Source organism: Tursiops truncatus, chromosome 10, assembly GCF_011762595.2.
Source record: "Tursiops truncatus isolate mTurTru1 chromosome 10, mTurTru1.mat.Y, whole genome shotgun sequence".
In the NCBI taxonomy this organism is placed as follows: Eukaryota; Metazoa; Chordata; class Mammalia; order Artiodactyla; family Delphinidae; genus Tursiops; species Tursiops truncatus.
Window position 1 is genome coordinate 3,573,769 of NC_047043.1, and position 20,508 is coordinate 3,594,276.

The following is a 20,508-nucleotide window of genomic DNA, read 5'->3' on the forward strand; positions in this document are numbered from 1 at the left end:
TCGTCTTAAGGGAAAATAAATCCTGTACTTGAACGTTTCCCCCCTTCAGCAGTTTTTAGCATTGATTCTGTCCCTGATCTTGAAATACGAGACAGCTGACCCTCCACCAAGACTTGTCCCTGCCCCATCCAGCCCATCTTCTTGTGACATATGTGCCTTATTCTTTCAAACCCTAACAGTAAATCTATAAATCAAAATCTAATTTTGCATATACAAAGGCCTGAATATATATCTTATCAGAACTGGCCTTAGCAAAACATTCTGTGGAAGATGTGAAGATAATTTCAGGAGAGTCCTTTGAAAAGAGCCAGTATTTCTTCTTATTTTTTGCAAACTAGTATGTTTATCAAATAACATTTTGAATGATGATTTTGAATGAAAAATAACATTTTGTAATTCATTAAGGATGAGATTTTCATATGAAGAAGTACTTGTAATAAAAGTGATTTTGGGGACTTCCCTGGTGGTCTGGTGGTTAAGAATCTGCCTTCTAATGCAGGGGACACGGGTTAGATCCCTGGTCGGGGAACTAAGATCCCACATGCCGCGGGGCAACTAAGCCCTTGCGCTGTAGAATCCGTGTGCTTCAACTACAGAGCCCACGTGCCGCAACAAAAGATCCCACATGCTGCAACTAAGACCTGACACAGCCACATAAATAAATAAATGTCTTTTTTTTTAAAAAGTGATTTTGTAGAGGAAATTGAAATAATTTTTAAAATGATTATCTAAAGGTGTTTATAGCTTCCCTCAGGGTTATGTGCTAGTTGAAGTTCAGATGACACAAGGCATCTTCTGGAGCATAACGCAAAAAAAAAAATATATATATGGGTAGGACGCTAGATGTTTCATGAAATTCAAGGCCGAGTTGAACAACCCTGACAGTTTGAGAACCTGTGGCCTTAGCAGCGGTGGGAATTTGCGAGCTGTCAGCCCAGAATGGTGGCTCTTGATCCGGGTTGCATGTCAGACTCACTGCTGATGTCAGGACTCCTCCCACAGCTGTCAAGTAAAAACCTCTGAGTAGCTTCCCAGGTCATTCTGATGTTCAGCGATGACTGAGAACCTCTGGCCCCAGTGCTGCCACCAAGATGAGTGACTGGTGAAGGCACAGTCATGCCCATAAGGCTTTTTGGAATCTTGCAAAGCTGGCCTCCTGAAATTTTGGAGGGCAGAGACTTCTTGCTAACTCTTTTTTTCCCCGGCACCTCTGCTAAGTGCATGGTGAATATTTGCAAATCAGTTTCAGTTCTTGTAAGGTGTTCCAGAATTCAAGCTGCTCTCTAGATCAAACTGATTTTATTCCCTTAGATGAGCACAGGCCTATGTGCACAAATACTAAAACAAAGGCACATGAAAGACCAAACAGGCTGTGCTCAGGAGGTTTAAAGCAGGGCAGGCAGGCCCAGCGTTATGGGAGTAATGGGCTGGTGGAGGGGAAAGGCTTCCTCATCAGGAGTAGGAGACAGGAGATGTCCCTTTGTCCAGGCTCCCCGTGGGCTGGGAGCACCCGGAAGGCTCTCTCTGCCCACCTATTCCTGTCTATACATCAAGCAACACAGGGACAAATACGTGTCATAGTTATACCTTCAAGTAAAATGCCCTGTGCCTCTCAGATGCAGGCTCACTATACTGAATCACCCTCGGAATACCGCGGGGGAAGGAGAAAGCCAGGAGACTGTACTTTGCAATTATACTTTTGAGGAAAAGAGAAATGGGTACCAGTTCCAAATGGGTGGCTGTAGTTACTTTTTATTTTTAGTTACAACAAACATTTTTCTATTTACCAGAAAGATACCAGCTCAGAAGCAAAGAAGATGCAGTAAAACTTGCTAAAGTTAAGGACCACTAACTCCCAGATGCCTTAAACATTTGTTCTTAAAGTCAGATGATTTCCCAAATAACCTCTCTACGGTGTAAAGGGTGCTAGCAACACCAAAGCTAAAATTTGTTTTTCTGTAATGGCATATTATCAGACATCCCATGTTTAGAAGTGAACGTGTTTAAGATTTGAAAGATATCTATGGACTTTTAAAAATTAAATATTTATATATCGTAATTTACTTGTAATATGGAAGAAAGGCATTTTTCCCTTGCTCAGCGTTACTTAAATATTTTTTTCAGTAAAATCCCAACATCACATTGTCAGTTTCCACCCTTCACTTTAAGGACTGTCCTTGTGCCCAGCCCACTGTGGATCGCTCCACATAGTAAATGAGGGAAGTTGAGCAGAGGGTACTTGTGAGTTGGTATCTTATATCTCTCTCCATTTGGACTAGAAGCCTACTCTTTACAAATATTTTCTCTAAAGTTACACTGTATCTGTAATTAAATTATAACTTCAAATAAGCAACCCTCGATTACTGACCTTTTTCAACGATTGCAGTATGATCCAGAAATGGGTGAAGTAATGAACATAGCCCTGGAAGGTCAGAGGTCAGCCAGGCTCTGCCCCAGGTGTGTGACCTGTGACCAGATTGCTTTTTCCTACTTAACTCCTCTCTTCTGTCCAAATCGGAACTGAAATAGGCTGTGCTGTCCTTACTTCTAGGGACATTTCCAAGATTAAGAACATATTCTCATTACTTGTGCTGTAAGCTGAATGGCTGTGGTCCTCCCCACCCCATTCCCCCATTCCCCACCAGCTCCGATAAATATGTTGAGATCCTAACCCCCAGTGGGATGTGTTGGGTTGGCCTTTGGGAGTTGGTCAGGTCATAAGGGTGGAGCCCCCAGGATGGGATTAATGTCCTTATAAAAGGGACCGCAGAGAGCTCCCTCACCCCTCACTATGTGAGGACACAGTCTTGAGATCCAGGAAGTGTGCTCTTACCTGGCACCAAATCTGCCAGCGGCTTGATCTTGGACTTCCCAGCCTCCAGAACTGCGAAATAAATATTCGTTGCTTATAAGCCACCAGGTCTGTGGTATTTTTGTTAGAGCAGCTAACCCTAACCCTAACCCTAAGACACGCTGCTTCGGTTTTCTGGAAAAAGAGAGTGTGCAGGGAGGGTGTGGTGGTGGTGTCCTGAGTGAACTAGGTCTGCCAGGTTTGTGGGTTTCAGTGGGTTTTTGTTTGTTTGTTTCCTTTTTTGTGTTACATTCACATGGTATTCTAACATCCGAAGCTTATGCTTTCTGCAAAATGTAGGAAAATGAAGTGTTTTTATAAGATTTTACCCAAAATGTTGATGGCATACTTAGTTACTGAAATATGTTTGGGCAGAAATGTCTCTACCAGTGGATGCCATGGCATGTGTGGACTTAAGGTACCTTCCTTAACACTGTCTTTCATAACTGTTCCACCTCACCGGGGTTTTCTGTTTATTAGCATGGGCCTTTTCTTCATTAAGACTGAAAAATCAAAACCTGACGTGATAAGTGTGATTTCCACATTTGACTCTTAATTAATTTGGTGCGAGAGTGCAGCCTTTTGTTTTTCAATCCCAGCATTTCAGTTCTTTGCAGCAGTAGAGGTTCTGTTTTTCTGTCCCTGAAGTAAAGAGGGTGGGAAGGGGCTTCCTCGGTGGCTTGGCTCCCGCTGGAGCAGAGGAGGAGGGATGCTGTCTTCAGCTGCCTTGGGTGCACCAGAGGGCTGTGTGCAGAGGCCCGGGCGTGCATCCTGCAGACCTTGTGCAGCCCCTGGACAGGAGCCTGGGCTGTGAGGGGCACGGCCACTCTGGTTGCAAAGGTGACGGGAAGAGGAGAAGCTGGGAGAATGACGAGGTGTGTGAATGGCACAAGTGAGTTGTGGGGCAGAGGCTTCAAAGGCCCGAGTGGGTGTGTTCAGTCTCCCTCGTGCGCTGTGTGTGGGGCAGTGACGGGGCGGTGGTGCCCCGCCGCGTGGCCCCTAGCTGCATTTCCAGGGAGAGGCCATCCACCCAGTGAGCTGTCTGCCCAGCGACTGGGTCTTGCTGTCCGAACTCGGTGTGAGTGGTTTGCCCTGGCAGGAATACTGACAACCACCCTCAGATGGAAACTGCTCGACCTGTGATGAGAACATCTCCGTGGCCATGTTAGCACGGCCAGTTACAATCCACAGTCACTCAGAAACCTCGCCTAAGCCCCTATTTCCTCCGCTAAGAAGTAACAAAATTAATTGCTTTCTCTGCCTGCCTACTCAGAAGTCAGTCCTTCAAGAAATGAAATGACAGAAAGGCAGGTGATTTAGAGGGAGAAGGGGAACGGCTGAGGATAATATACGGACTGTTGTCTGACTTCCCCATGGGAATAGATTTGGGTGTCAGTTAAATGCTTTGCTTGGTGTTTCAAGTTTAATGAGACAGCTGCAAAATGCATGAAAATCAGTTTCTGGAACATGCTAAGCCCTCCCCACCTGAGCACATGGGTGCGTCCGTCCCTCTGTTTGGAAATTTTGTCTCTTTGAATGGCTTACCTTTGTAATGTTGACTTAAACGTTACTTTCTCAGACAGCCCTTCCCTGGCTGCTTATCTTTATCTAAAAATCAGGGCTCTTCGTATATTGGAGGTTTCTCTTTATCTCCTACTTAAATTCTTAGTTTTACTCACTGCCATGCTCGACAACTAGCCCTGTGCCTGTTACATAGTAGGAGCTCAGCAAACGTTTGTTGAGTGAACGAACAGAAATGCTGTGATGGCTTCAGGAAAAGACACTTAGTACCCTAGAGCAGCTCTGTCCAGCAGACCTTCGGGGATGACTGAAGTGTTTCTACCTGTTTTGTCCAGTGTGGCCGCCACCACCCACGTGAGGCTCTTGAGCACTGGAAACGTGGCTAGTGCAACCGAGGAGCTGGATTTTTATCTATTTAATTAATTTAAATTTAAATAGCCACCTGTGATTAGCTGCTACTATATTAGACACCGCAGATCCAGAGGATGTGATTTTATTAGCTTCTGGCATTGAAAAATATTACCACTGAATACTAACCCATTAAACATAGGTAATTTCTGCAGCTGAAAAGGCCTTCTAAAAGCAGTGACCTGCATTCAGCTCATTTTATGATGCATAATAGGTGTGTTTTATGGTCTCCTTGAGAAGCAGAAGCTCTTATGTCCTCAGTGACCTTCTCTGATTTCGGATTATCATTGCATTTTCCTTCCATTCTTTATTTTTTAATTTTAATTATTTTGATTGCATTGTATCAATAGGCTAGAGCCCTCCTGGGCTGTAGTTTGTGGGAGGACTCATCCAGGAACAAGGGCCTGGAGGTGTTTGAGTTCAACCTTCTTTCTGCCTTCTGTGGCTAACCTCAGTCAGCTGGTACTTATGCAACCGTGGCCTTCTGTCTGCATGGCATGGACTTCACCTTGAAGGCCAAGAGCTTTTCAAGTGAAGGTAGGATTATAGAAAGAATTATCAGGATAAACTTGAATAATTACCGCATTATTAGAGCCGCTGTCAGATTTCAACTGCTGATGTTTTCTCCATATTGTTGCGGGTGTTGAAATGAGAAAGAAAAAGAACTGGTAGTCATATCTTTTACTGTATTAAAAATAAAATGTTTAAATTCATGCTTCATGGTGGATTTTAAAAAGTTGCATTAAATACATATATATAAACACACATATATATATAAAATAAGATTTACCATAAACCATTTTAAAGTGTGCAGTTCCGTGGCATTAATGCATTCACATTGTGTGTATCCATCACCACCATCCATTCTCTGGAACTTTTTCATCTTCCCAAATTGTCCCCGATGATGAATTTTAAAATTCTTTTCCATGCTTATTGTCCAAACTAATATGGACTACTGACACCTATGTGTCTACAGGAATCGCCTCTTTTAAAATGACCTTGACCTAACTAATGCATAATTTGCCTTACCTTGGGAAGTGGTAGACGCCTCTTGTCAAGGACCCAAAATCACCCAATTTAGTCCCTGCTCCCAGCCATCACTAACCTTACATGCTCACCCTGAGAAAGATCATTTCTCTCATTTAAAAAAACAGTAACTCTAGAAAATGACTTTTAAGTGACAGGTAAGATGGACTTTCTTGCATATGTGTTATGTGCTTTGGGATTCCAAACTTTTTACCAGTGTCCATTGAGAAAGGCAAAAAGAATCAGAAACAGTTACTTAGCATTTTTAGTACCTCCTACCTTAGTATAATATCATAGTGACCACTGGGCACATCTAAACTTACAGATTCAGGATGGCTTTTTAGCCCTTTAATGAGCAATTGGAATCCGGGGAATCTGAAGGGAAGCCTTACCCTCACCAGATGACTTGCTCTTTGTTTATTGCTGTGGGTACATCACTGTTCTCAGAAGCCCGAGGAACGAAGCAGAGGGGCAGCTGCAAGGGGAAGACTGACCACTGGTGTGGGTGCTTAGAAGGAAGCAGGTGGGCGTGTCGGGGCCCCCCTGAGAGAGACGTGCAGTTCTGTAGTCATGTCCCGGATGCACGTCAGGGGCAGTGTCCTGAGGGCAAGGCCTTCACGGTGGGTGCTGGGGGCCACAGCCCATCTCAGCCGGTGCACGTGGAGCATTCCTGAGGGAGGAGACCGCCGGGCGCTGGGGCTCAGGGTGAGAGGAAACAGCTGTAGTTCTAGTCCCTGGCAGCAGTTCTGTTCAGCCCAAGTGTGGGGTGTGGTCCCTGGGAATTGGGGTCTGCGGGGCACTTGGATAGGCCGAGCAGAATTCGGGCCTTCGGAAGCTTAATAAGTGTGTGCTTTAGAAGGTAAATCCGGCATGGCACGCAAGGTGAGTCAGCGGAGGCAACTGTTTGCAGTGGAAGGTGTTAAAGGCTGTTTAATTATCCTGGAGGAAGGGACTGAGGGGCTCTAAATTATGTCACTTGTGGCGAGAGTGGAAAGGAGGGCTGAAGTGGCAGCGATGTTGTAAAGACAGAATTCACAGGCCCTACCGATTGGCTGGATGGAGGGAACGAGGGAAAGGGGAAGCCAAGAGTGATCTCAAGTCACTAGGCTGTAATGCGCATCGTATAAAATCGAAAGGTGTAAAAGCATGTAATGGATAGTAGCCTCGCAACTGTCTCTGTCTCTCAGCTCCTGCCGTGTCTGCACTTCCTTATATACGTGTGTATATGCGTAAGCTACATTTATATTCCTGCTGAAAAATGGTAGCTACCATGCACAGCCAATCAACACCTCTTTTTTATCATTTAACAATATATCTTGGAGATATCCTATGTCAATACATGTAGTTCTGCCTTATTCTTAATTTACTTAGCTAGTCCCCGATTAATGGAAATGTATTTCCTGCCTTTGGCTCTTAACAAATTGTTCAGTGAATATCCTTGTTCACGCATCATTTTGCACACATATAAGAAGTATATCTAGGGCTTCCCTGGTGGCGCAGTGGTTGCGAGTCCGCCTGCCGATGCAGGGGACGCGGGTTCATGCCCCGGTCCGGGAGGATCCCACATGCCGCGGAGCGGCTGGGCCCGTGAGCCATGGCCGCTGAGCCTGCGCGTCCGGAGCCTGTGCTCCGCAACGGGAGAGGCCGCAACCGTGGGAGGCCCACGTACCGCAGGAAAAAAAAAAAAAAAAAGAAGTATATCTATAAATTTAATTCACTACAGGTGGGATTGCTGAATTAAATGTGTGTATTTTAAATGTTGATAGATATTGTCAAACTGCCTTCCATAGAAGTTTTACCAGCAATGCCTGTTTCTTAGACCCTCATAATACTGTGATATCAAAGAACATGATCTTCCCCAATCTGTAGATATTTTAAAACCTAATTGTCATTTTAATTTGCATTTCTTTGAGATTGAACATCTTTTCATACCTTCCAGAGGCATTTCTAATTCCATTTGGGGGAACCTTCTGTCACTCGCTGATTCCCATTTCTCTATTCAGAAGTTGGACTTTCATGGAATGCCTATAGTGGTTTCTCAAATCATGATTCTGGAGTTTTGGTGGATATATTGGGATCATATTCAGGCAATAGTCATCTATTCCTATCTTATTAAGAGTTTGTCCTAATGAAGAGTGAATGTTCTGTTTTGTCAAGCATCTGGGGGCTGATCATTTGCTTTTTCTCCTTTGATCATGGGGTCAATTAGAGGACTGGATCTCCTGCCTTGATTTATCCTTGTGCTGTGCATGGTGGCCACGCCCCCCCCCCCCCCCCCCGCCCCCCGCCGTGGCCTTGGTATAGCATTCCCTTAGTGGTTTCTGTTTGCCTACATTTTATTTGGGATTCTTGCAGATAGTTATAAGTATGTATCTTATTCATCACTGAAACAGCTTCTCAAAGTTGGAGAACTTTCTAGTGATTAAGTCACCCATCCCCTCATTCACGGTCTTTAATCCTCTTCAGTTTAGCTGTGGCATTTCACACCCCAACCAGTGTTTTCAGTCACCTTGAAATGTGGTTCTTCCTTAGCTTCGGTGATGCTCAGAGCTGAGCTCTCTGCTCGCGGATGGAGTCTTTCCGCAGAGGGCCTCCCTCCTTGACCTGCTTCATCCCCGTGTGACATCATCGCCGAGGTGGTTATCACTGAATGTGTCCATCTGCATGTCCCGCCCGCCCCTCAAACAGTGTGTCTAAAATAACCGCATTCTTCTCCCCACCCCAAGTCAGCTTCTCTACTTGATGTGGCAACTTCTGTCTCTATTACCCCTAAAGTTTTCTTAATGATCCCGGCAGGATCATGTATTGAGTACCTGCTGTGTGCCAGGCCCCGAGAAGCCAGGTAGCCAGGAGGGAGGATGGGGACAGGAAGGGCAGGCAGCAAATGCGGACGCCTTTCCAAGCCAGAACGATGTATGCCAGCGCGCTTGAGATTGAACGTGTGCCAGGAGGGGAGGTCGGAGCGTTGGAAGGGTTATTACTTGGTCCTTATATCTCTGCAATAAGAAAAGTTATTTAAAAGCAAAAGTGAGACGTGTGATTTTTGTAATGAAGAGACCAGATTCACTGCATAGACACTTGGATGATTTATAAGTCTTTAAACCCCGGTAGAGGAAAAGTTATTCCTTAATAATATCTTAGACATTCACTTTTATTTAAAGAATCTTGGTAGAAGACGAATTAGAAACTTCAGATACTGTTTTTTCTTCTACCAGAGGGTTTGGTCAAATTATATTCCTGTCATTGGCGTTTTGGAGCTTGAGGACAACAGAACTGTTACAACATGAGTTTTTAGAGCCAATTTTGACCACAGCGAAGTGACTGTGAAGGCTGAAGGTCGAGAGTATGATTGATTGGGTGATTAGAATTCCTTTTAAAACAAATTAGATGTGGCAGGTTTGCCACTGGCGAAAAGTACTGCAAGGAAATGAATCTCATCAGCAGATAAAATTTCTTGGATCATCAAAAAGGGTTTAATGTTTAAAATATAAATACACACACATACACACGACCTGCATAGGAATTCCAGTTTGTGCTGTTTTTACCATGAGTGTCTAGCCTGGTTTTTCTGTTAAATAATATACAGACACTAGATTGGGTATGTTTTTAATTTTTAGTTTAGTGGCTGGTACCCTAAATGTTAAGTATATTGATCAGTTCAGTTTATCCAGTTTCTGTACTTGTCTTTATATTCGGGGTCTTCTAGGTGATTGGATTTGTGATCAGGCATTTGTGTTTGGGATCCCTGGCTTCGAAGAAGGCCGAGGGGACAGGAGGGAAGCAAGGACCAGTGTTTGGGAAGGGAAGGGAGGAGTGAGGGACAAGCAAGGACATTCTTTAATGGAGAAGGGTATGTGTGAGAGGGGTGGCGGTGGTTGGTACCTGTTGTCTTGGAGAGAAGGGTGGGGTGGTGGTCCGTGGAGAACTAAGATTTCTCCAGACCTTCATACACTTCACACACCAAGCTCTGCATTTTCGTGTGTATTACATCCTCACAGTAACCTTGGCATAGTAGGTATGGAAATTATTTGTAGTTTCAAAGAAAAAAAGGAGAGCAGGTGAGAAGATATCCAAAAAGAACTTCTAAAAGTAAAATAGTGATGGTGATGATGATGATGATGATGATGATTGTTAGAAAAGAACATTGCTTCAATGTAGCTGCCCTGGTTTGTTTGTGTTTTTTTTTTTTTTTGCGGTACGCGGGCCTCTCACTGCTGTGGCCTCTCCCGTTGCGGAGCACAGGCTCCAGACGCGCAGGCTCAGCGGCCATGGCTCACGGGCCCAGCCGCTCCGTGGCATGTGGGACCTTCCCGGACTGGGGCACGAACCCATGTCCCCTGCATCGGCAGGCGGACTCTCAACCACTGCGCCACCAGGGAAGCCCTGCCCTGGTGTTTTTATTCTAGTTTTTTGGTGGCGAGAATGTCGAGTCGTAGGTAGGGTCAGAGAGGTTGAAGTTGGCTCTTAAGCTGGGTACATGAGGGCTAGTCAGGTCTCTGCTTTTGTATATGCTTGGAAATTTTCATAATAGAAGGACTTTTAAATGATGAAGCAAAGAAGGAAAATAGTCTCGATTGTGATAAAAGGTGAAAGAATATTTATGAATAGTAGGGGAACGTTTTTCCTTTCTTCCCCACTGTCAGGCTTATATGATAGCATTAGCCTATGAACCTATCTTTGAGGCAAGATTATTAACAAACCATTTAGGAAATAGATGATAAAATCAGTTTTTTTTTTTTTTTTAGTTGTGGTCTTCTCAGCTTTATGTGTGAAGACTCTGCAGGAACCAGGTGGTCTCTTCATCTTTATCTGATTGCAGTGGAACTTTTGTCCCAATAATAGAGCATTTATGCTGGAAGGAAGCCCAGGGCTGGAACTGTCTCATTGCAGAAGCTGTACAGCTCCAGGAGGGGGATCAAAATCTAGTCAGTGAGCATCTGTTTCTGCAGAACATGGTAGTGGGGCCTGGAGGGAGCTCCGAAGGTAGGACAATAAGAGAGTAGCTGTAGCTAGTGTTTACGGAGGGCTTCCCTGCCAGGTACTCTAAACACGTCACACATATCCAATCCTTACAGCAACTCTAGGAGGTATAGGGACTAGGCTTTCTTATTTACTTTTATTCTTTTATTGTGGTAAAATATACAAAACATAAAAATTACTATCTGAACCTTTTTAAGTATACAGTTCACTGGCATTAAGTACATTCACATTGTTGGGTGAACCATCACCTGCCTCCATCTCAGAACTTTTTCATTTTCCCAAACTGAAGCTCTGTACCCCTTAAACATTACTTCCCCATCCGCCTCCCCGCAGCCCCTGGTAACCATCATTCTTTCGGTTTCTATGAGTTTGACTGCTCTAAGTACCTCATATACGTGAAGTCATAGAATATTCTGTCTTTATATAACTGGCTTATTTCACTTGGTATAGTTATCTTCAAGGTTCATCCATGTTGAAGCCTGTGTCGGAATTTCCTTCCTTTTTAAGGCTGAATAATGTTTCATTGTCTGTATGTACTACATTTTATCCGTTGTTCTGTTGGTGGACACTTGGGCTGCTTCCACCTTTTGGCTATTGTGAATATGCTGCTGTGAACATGGGTGTGCACATACCTGTTCCAGTGTCTACTCACAGCTCTTTGGGGCAGAGTCCCAGAAGTGGAATGCCTGGATCTTATGGTAATTCTATGTTAAATATTTTTAGGAACTGCCAGACTGTTTTCTACAGCAGCTGCACCGTTTTGCATTCCCATCAGCTGTGCATGAGGTTCCAGTTTCTGCAGATTGGAGGTAGGTCCTGTTCTTGTTTCAGTGTCACAGAGGAGGGAGAGAGGGGCGGGGAGGTTACATGCACTCACACAGCTCATGTGCAGACCCGAATCTGAGCCCAGCAGTCCGACTCCAGAGCCTCTGATGTAAAGATAAGAGGAGGCACAGAGGCTCGGAGACGTGGTCCAGGGCCCTGCGTGTGGGTTCAGGCCGGGGCCACCTGCCTCCACAGTTCATGTTGGTAAGCATATTAGATTCAGGGCTTGGTGTTTCTTTTTCCTTTTTTTCTTTTTGGACAAAAGTGCACTTAAAAAAAATCCACATTCTGTAGGAAGATATTACATGTTGAATATCTCTGTATGTCTTTCCCCTGCCTTTCTACATTTACGCTTTAAAATGTTCTGTTATTTAAAATATCTTTCAAGATGTATGCAATATGTTTGATTTTCTTTTTATTTGAGTTCTTGGGTCAAATTTTGCTTTTAAATGCTTTGAATAAATACGAATTGATTCTGCTGGAGTTTTGTATATATCTCTGCTCTACGTACCTCTGCCAGAAGTTTGCTTTCAAATAAAACCAAACAAAACTATCTAAGCCGAGCTTAAATGGGGGGAAACCTGGAGAGTATCAGTGGTAAACACTGAGGACTTTTAAAAAAAATTCAGATAAAGTGAATTTTCCATCTTTATCAATAGAGGAGCAACAGCAAGAAAATGTGCCCATTTCTTTAATCCTCGTGTGTATTTTGCTAAGAGGGTTTGCATCCTCCCTCACAGAGGGGTCATGAGGGACTTTGTGGCATCCTGCAAAGAGCGTGCTCCCCGGGGGACACTGGCTCAGCTGGGCCCGTGTGTCAGCTCATGTCCCAGCCCGTCTCCGGAGCCCCTCACATTGCTGCCAGGGAGGTGCCCCCTGCAGATACAGACCGAGGGTCTCCTGGACCCTGCTCATCCCGGCAGGCCCTCTGGATGGGCGACCTTGTCTGTGCTGCATTTTAAGGGGAGGGCTGTGTGTGCATGGCCCCGAGCCCCTCCTAAGGTAGAGGGTGAGTGGCTTGTACCATCCACTGTCATAGCTGGGTGTGAGATTTAGACAAAGGTCCCAGCGTATCAAGGGCCCACAGTCATGCTCAGATTGACTCTGCTCTGGACGGTATCTTTAGAATAATCCCTAATTCTGTGGTTCCCAACTTTGGCTGTGCACTGCAGGCCACCTCCAGAGATTCCCATGTCACTGGCCTGGTGTGTGCCTTGGCCACTGGGATTTTTAAAAAGCTTCACAGATGATTCTAAATGTATGGTCAAGGTATGGGATCATTGGTCTAATTCCTCTTGAGTACCTTGTTCTTTGGGCTGTAATTAAGATTTTTCTCATCACAAAAGATACAGAAATGCCTTTTCTCAGGGTGTCCTTATTAGCAGGGATTGCTGGAAAATATTCCTCACACACACAGGGACTGTCTTCTGTTTTGATTATTTGTGTTGGAAGATGATTTTCACGTCCTTATGGAGTATGTCTCTCTATGCACGCGACTTAGCGCTGGTGTCTGTAGGGGACGGGTCTCGCTTACTCTGCGGAGACTTGAGTTCAGGGACTTGGAGGAAGGACAGGGATCCGCTCGCCTAGATTTCACTGCCGGCTCCCGGTCAGTCTGCGTTCCGAGGGCAGTTTCATTCTGTAAACTGAAGACTGATGGGTTCAAGCTGACGCTTCTGTAGTTCCCGAAGTCTTCTCGTCCAGAGCCTCACCACCCCTGTGCATCGTAACACTCAGCGTGGCATTACTTTGGGAAACGTGGCTGTGCGTTTGGCTACACCACGTAGGCCCTCCGAGCGTTCCCCGGTTCAGAGGGATGCTTTGCCTCAGCTCCTCCTGGGCCCTCGGAGTTTCTTTAAAAAGTCAGTGACAGGGCTGGCATCATCCTCCCTGTGTGACTGTGGCTTTAAGAGTATTTGGTTGAAAGTTCGTGAAAGTTTAGAGATGAGGTTTGGGGAAACAAGTGTTCTCCCTGCTTTGATTTCATTTTAAAAATGAATGTTTAGATGTAAAATTTTGAAACTTTGTCGTTGTTTTGTATTCTGTTTTTCTGTGAGCGCTCCATCGGTAGTTGAAGCAGAAAGGGTGGATACGATCCATGGAGTTGCTTCGAGACCTCGCCCAAGGGCAGAAGATGGCCGGCTTACGCCAGGAGCTGAGGACGAGGGCTGCCTTACCCACCCCAGAGCCGCTTCAGATACAGGCAGAGCAGAGAAACGTATACCTGTGTGTGTGTACATGCAGGTCTATGTAGTATAAGCGTGTAAAGATGTTACTCTGTGTTCATACGTAGCTGCTGATTCGGAGTGGCATAAAGGAGGTTCTCTTGGAGACATCTGCCGGTGATCCTCCTTTGTTTTTCCAAAGAGGCACCTTTGGGATTGGCGTGCTTTCACATTTAGGTAATTTCATGCTAGCTGTGGGCATTGGATTGGGAAGATAGCTTTCTTCTCACATTTGTGTAGATTTCTCCCCTTAGTCAGTTACCTTGGTGACAGGCGTGTGTGGAGGTGGGCAGTAGGGCGAGGGCCCTGTTGGACAAGGGGACAGATTGCTGAGGTCAAAGGCAAGGGCATCTGGTCATTGCTGCTGTCTTGGAAAATGAGGGCTGTGCTCCCCAGGAAGGAGGGACTTCAAGGGACTCTTGGGTCAGTTGGTGTGATTTTTCTAATCTCTACTCTCGTTTGCTTTCCCTGTCTCCTTCCCTCTAACTAGTCCCTGGTTGTTGACCTCCAGGGGCTGATTAGTTTTGTGTGTCACTAAGAAAGGGTCAAGGGTTATAGCAACGGGGCACTCCCTCTTCTGCCTTCACTTAGTTTTCAACATGCTGGATGTTTAAAATGAAAGAGTCAGCAAGGTACCAGCAAATGCTCTTTAAAAATGTAGCCCCTGTTTTGTGTAGGATGTTCTGCCGGCTCCTCCTCCTACCCCCACCCCACCTTCACCCCCCGCCTCGCGGGTTTTCAAAGCCAGCATCATTTCTGAGAGAAAAAGTTTAGAAATGGTTCCCTTTGATTAATGATAGGTTGTGTCATCTTCATATAGGAAATGTAGAGGCAAATATTAGAGTAGGGTGGGGAGGGGCTGCTAATACAGCTATAAAACAGCTGTGTTTTTGTAAAGCTAGCAAGTGCTATTCTGGTTTTATTGAGACGGAGATAGATGGTTACAGTGACTTGCCTCCCCTGTGCCAGGCATTCTCTGTTGAGAAAACCAGGATGAGTAAGACATGGTCCCTACCCTCTAAGGACTTACCAGGGAGCTCCCCGCGCCATTTGACTTCTTAGCTATGGACTCTTCCAAGTCATCGGTCACGCCCGTCTCCCTCATTTTCCACCTGCAGGTGCCAAGGCAGTCGTTGTCTCACATCCTGGTGCAATTCCTCTTTGGAGTTCGGTGTTGTCTTTTCATACCTGGTGCTCCAAGCGGGGTCCTACGATGGCAGAGTTTCAGGTCCCCCGCCCCCCATCTGTGTTATAACAGGAACCCCAGGTGACAGAGGACTTGTGCATTCAAAATGTGTTAATATGCAGATTCCATTTGCGTCGGGCTGGGGGTGGCTGAGAGGCTGCATTTCGAATGATCTCCCACGTGATGCTGATGCTGGCCTGTGGACCACACTGGCACCAGAAAGGCTTCACTCTAAGAGCCTGCTTCATCTCCCTTGGTGTCAGAGGCTAGCGGGGATGCTTGCTCATCTGATGACATGGACTAGCACAGGCAGCTAACCAAGTGATCTGGACGGAGCACTCTCACAGGGAGTCAAAGATGTAAAAAGTGCCTGCTTGCCGTGTGCTGGACATGGCTCCCAGACCCCTGCAGACACAGGGATCCACCTCACAGTCGTATGAGGTAGGCACTGCCATTGTCTCTGTTTCACAGATGGGGCGATTGAGGCACGGAGAGGTTCCATAGCTTGACCCAAGTCACATTTCCTAACAAGTGAACGGCAGGGCTGTGAGCCCAGGCGGTGCGGCCTCAAGCGCCCACGCTGGCGTCAGATCGTGGTGCAGAGAGGACAGCGTCTGGGTTTCGGTGGCGGGCGCTTCCAGAAGGCAAGTGGAGTCCAGGTGTGTGGTCAGCATAGGAGGCTGAGCGGCAGGCTGGGGCTGTGCAGGCCTTGTTAGCGGGCAGGGTTAGAGGGGGTGCAGAGGCAGGCGGGGCGCCGGTGGCTGAGGAGCGTGAGGGCACGTGGACTGACGAGCGTTACGTGGCGTCACATGCTGGGGTCCTCACTTCGCTTAATCCTGACAGTGATGTGAGGGCGTAGGTGCACATTTTGTAGAAAAAGAAACTGCGTTTAGAGAGATTAAGAAATTTTCCCAATGTCAGCAGGGAGGAGGGTAACATAATTTGAATTTAAGTCAGTTTTGTCTAATTGCAAAATCTGTTTCTGAGACTTCTTTGCTCCGCTCCCTCCCTGGCAGGGACTCGGAGCAGAAATTGAGACACGGAGAGACCAGAGCTTGGTCACTGACCCTGCAGTATAAAGAGGCCCTCGGCCACAGGGGTGAGGGCAGGAACGCTGGAGCAGGGAAGCAGAGAACCTGCGAGACCCCTCAGTGCTCGCAGTCCAGGCAGGCTGGAGCGCCTAAATCTCCCTGCGCGGGGCTGGTCCCCGGCTGGACACAGGGTGAACCTGCAGATGGGGTTAAGTGGCCCCAAGCTGAGGTCAGTGTTCATCTGGATGAATGTTTGTTAGGCTGGACCGCTCTTCCTGACCTGCGTCCTCCATCCCCATGTCAGCCCTGGAGAGGCAGCCCTGCCCTCGCCCGGGCGCCCGTTTCTTAGACCCCCAAGTGGCAGCATCAGTGCTGCCGCTTCCTCTGTTTCACCAGAGGCGACAGGTGGTTCCTGCTCTCTCCCCCGATCTTTATGATGATGGCGTTTCTTGGCGCAGACATTCCTCGTTGCTCCAGACGTGAAAATCTGAGCTTACTTGCTTTAAATAAATTATCGAACAGCCCCGTGTGACCTGGTGAACAGATAACTGGTAAACTTAGTTACTTAGTTACTAAACAGATACTTAGTTATCTGGTAAACAGATAACTAAGCTGCCAGCAAGTGTGGTGTGCCCCGGGGAATTCTTGGCCTTGGGATGCTGGTAATGGAGGGGATTGACTGGCGTTAGCAGATGGGCGCTGCTCATACTTCCCTAATCACTGACAGGCGCACCACTGCCCGCTGGCTCTCTGTGGAGCTGCTCTGTGCACATGCCCCCGGCCCCCAGGCTGTGGAGGGCCCTGTCCCCTCCCCGCTGTGGAAGGTAGCGGCTGGGCTTTCTGATGTGGTCCTTTGCCTCTTCATCCTCACGGTCAAGGCCTGCGTTCATATTTCCAAAGATTCTCTTTAGATGGTAGAAGCATCAGTGCTGTATCACAAAAAGCTAGGAAACAGAACAGGAGAAAACACCCCCTTCACTGTCCTAAAACAATGATTATCAGTTTTTAATATTATCAGTTTTTTCTTCAATGATTTTTACATCGTTGTATCTGTTGTCTTGCATCTGCATTTCCCCTTACTGCTGCATGATCTTCATCATTACCGTTTTAATGGTTGCATTCTCTGTTGTGATTCTATACCATTAAGTAATTAACTCTGTTGTTGATGAGTATCTTGCTCCCAGCTTTTCACAGTTATTAATAACACCACAAGGTATATCTTTGTGCATGTAGCTATTTCCATATTTTGAATTAGTTTCTTGTGATAGAGTCCCTAGTGGTATTACTAGGTCAAAGAGTATGAACAGTTTTATGGCTTCTAAAGCGTATTGCCAGATTGCTTTCCAGAGGAGTAGAACCAATTTACAATGCCATCACAAAGTCATTTGTTTCCCAGATGGCCAGCTAGGATTAGGGATGCAGCCTCTCACAGCAGGACAGGAGGAGGTGTGTGTGTTTGTAAAACTTGCTGCTTCGTATGTGCACTGATTTAAGCCTCAGTGACACTGTGCATTGTTCTTCTTAGTAGGAATATACTAGATGTCAATGCCAGTATAAGTCATGCGGTTCAGAGTTTAATATAGCAGTGTGGTAGACATGGAGGCAAGCAAGTATATATATTTCCTGTTTCCCTGCAATTTGAAATTTTTAAAAAGTTGGCAAAGGTGAATTAGCAAGGGCTTTCAGCCACTGTGACGAGGGTCTGAGGGGCCCCCGGCTTTTCTGGAGTATCTAATGGTTTGGAGGTGAAGGTGAAAGTCGAGGAGGTTAGGGGGACAGGCGGGAGGAGGGCATTGGAAGTGCCCGGGCACGTGCTCAGGAGCGAGCCTAACCTGGCAGCAAAATTAACCTCACCTGCTAACTACAGTCTTTAGGATGCTGAGTGGAATGCTGTGTTGAGAAGGATTTTGAGGTCCCATCTAGGCTTCGTGGGAAAGGTACTGTGATTAATTAGCAGTTTGTTCTAGATCTTTGTCATTGCAATTTTCTTCAATTCTTTATATTTCCCTTTGGATTGTAAACATTAAATGCCTTTAAGTAGAGACTGGACCTTTTGAAGTTGTTCATTTTTATATCCGTCCCCTAAAGTGTCTAGCACATGGTCTTGTATATTAGGATGTAAGTGATGGTTTTGTGCTTGCTAATAGAATGATGGATGAATGAGGGAAATTTATACTCTGTCTTCGTGGTTCCAGGAGTTGTACTGAAGCCCTGTGGTCAGGTGACGGGTCCCACGTGTAGAACCTGCAGCAGATGCTCTCAGGGGTAAAGGAAGAGGAAATTTGAGCTGAGAAATTTAGGAAAGGTAATGCTGGAAAAGATCTTTGATTTATATATATATGTACACTTCCCAAGTCACCTGTCGGGACCTCCTTGTTCGACAGACGGAGAAGCTGAGCCCTTAAGGCTGAGTGTCTTCCCCACGGTCCCTCAGAGAGTGGATGGCAGCTGGGAGCTCAGACCTGGACCTTCTGGCTCCTGGCCCAGTGTCCTTTACACTACGCTGTGTGTGGGGAACTTGGGGTGCTTGTTTTGCTACTTCCATGCCCCCATGCCCTCAACCGATGTATATTTGGAGTGTTCTTTGCTATATGTGCACATTTTTTTCTCCCTTATGGCGGCATAGAAATGTATTTGGAGATTGTGACCTCGATGCAACAGTCAGACTGGGGTCCAGGGCAGTAAAAGCCTAGAGATTTGTCTTGAGAGCCAAGCGGTAGTGCAGGATCAAGACCCAGTTCCCTACCAAATTACAGCTGCACAGTATCTCCGAGTTTGAATATAAACGATTTTTCATTTCAGGGGAAGAATGTTCAGTGTTAGTTGTGGTACATGATTTGAGTGTGTTTTTGCCACAATTGTGATTTTTATAAAACTCTCATTATGGTCCATATGTGCAGAGGAGAGGTTTACGGTCCTCCAGGGAGCATTAACTGTGGAATCTGACAGCAGAAGCCCTGCATGGGCTGTGCTGCTTCCCCTCCAGCGCCCCCTGTCTCCTGCAAGAGGACAGGCACAGTGGTCATTGACATTCTGAAGCTCAGGGCTTTACTAGTGAGAAAGCACTCAGAGCAGGAGAGTCATCAGCCCGCCACTTCCTTGACGCCGTGTGGTGTCCACCCTGGGACTTGAACGGTGTGTGGAAGCTGGAGCCTGCTCAGCCCTTGGCGGCTCCAGGCCCCTTGAAAGTGATGTCAACCTCGCAAGCTGCCGTGGTCATAGCTTCTGGGTAATCGGGTTTGGAATTGATGGGTATTTACACTTCAAGAGGGCTTTTCCTATGTTTCTGTAACTTTCCAGTCTAAACGTTTGTCCTTGATGTGACTGGATAGCTCTCTTCTGTGTGGTGCTGGAGTGTTTAAAACCGGCTCAGTGTGTAAACCGCTTTCTTCCTGGGAGAGCACAGGATAATCTGCTTAGGCCCACTTGTGGCCTAGCGGAGAGGATGACTTTCCTCCACATCCCCACGAAGCTAGCTCCGTTCTGCCTTCTGTGCAGTAGCTGCTAACGTGGCTATTACTCAGCGCAGAGCAGCTGGGAGAGACTGACTGGCCTGCTGATAGCGTTCTGCTGTAACATGCTGAGGTTGGCACCTTTTACTTTGTCCGGTCTTGGCGGGATTAAAGTTGTTTTCAGGATAGGAACTAGAAGCTTATTCTCAAAAATTTAGACAATAAGGAAAAATTGAAAGACGAGAGAAAATTTATTCAAGTTCCCTCCACCTGAATGCAAACCATTCATAACATTAAAATTCTTTCTTTCATTCTTTTCTCCTGTATAACTTTTTTGTGGTTCTAATTAGACTGTTTATGAAAGTTTTACCTTTTCCTTTTACTTAACATCTATATATTTCCTCGTTATTATAGAATTACCTTTACAGAAGTTTAGTTTTTCATTGATAGGCCCTTATTGGAATGTGTGCTCGTTCTGTCAGCATTGGGCCAGAGACTCGTCCTTGTCCATCCACGGGACTCTGGCTGCCCCGAGTGTCATTATTTTCAACAGAACAAGGGGTTTTCTCTAACTACAGGGCTTTCTTTCTCTTTTAACTTCTGTGTGTTAAGACGTACACATATGTATGCAACTCTGCTAAATGTTACTAAGGAAAAAAAGACTTACACGGAGTTTTCTTTATTTGTAGATTGTGGTGTTGAACTCAGATCAACTTATTTCTAGCCTGTCCTCTTTAGATATATGAACCTCTTAAGACTGAGACCTTTTCAGCTTTTGACCATGCTGGCTTAGCTGAGGAGAGGACCATGTGCCTCTTTTTAAGCATGGGCGCGGAGGGTGAGTGAGAGCCTGAAGGTCTGTAGGTGATGGGCAGCGGGGCCCGTGGTGGGGTCTGGCTGTCAAAAATGAGAGACAGAAGCCAGCCACAGACTGCGTTCTCCCATAATCGTAATGCATTTTTGATCCGTGTTGATGTCATATATCCATTGTAGCTCCATGTGA

General features: G+C 46.0%; 1 protein-coding gene across 4 annotated transcripts in view; it reads left to right on the forward strand.

Moving 5' to 3' along the window:
* FARS2 (phenylalanyl-tRNA synthetase 2, mitochondrial) overlaps positions 1–20,508 on the forward strand; it is a 458,205-nt gene that overhangs the window by 5,291 nt on the left and 432,406 nt on the right. The window contains exon 2 of one of the 4 annotated variants that reach the window (XM_073810284.1): positions 11,510–11,595. The exons of the other annotated variants lie outside the window; for them this stretch is intronic. Within the exon in view, the coding sequence (XP_073666385.1) occupies positions 11,568–11,595 (28 nt within the window). The 5' untranslated portion in view covers positions 11,510–11,567. The remainder of the gene's footprint in view (positions 1–11,509; positions 11,596–20,508) is intronic. 4 annotated transcript variants of the gene reach the window in all.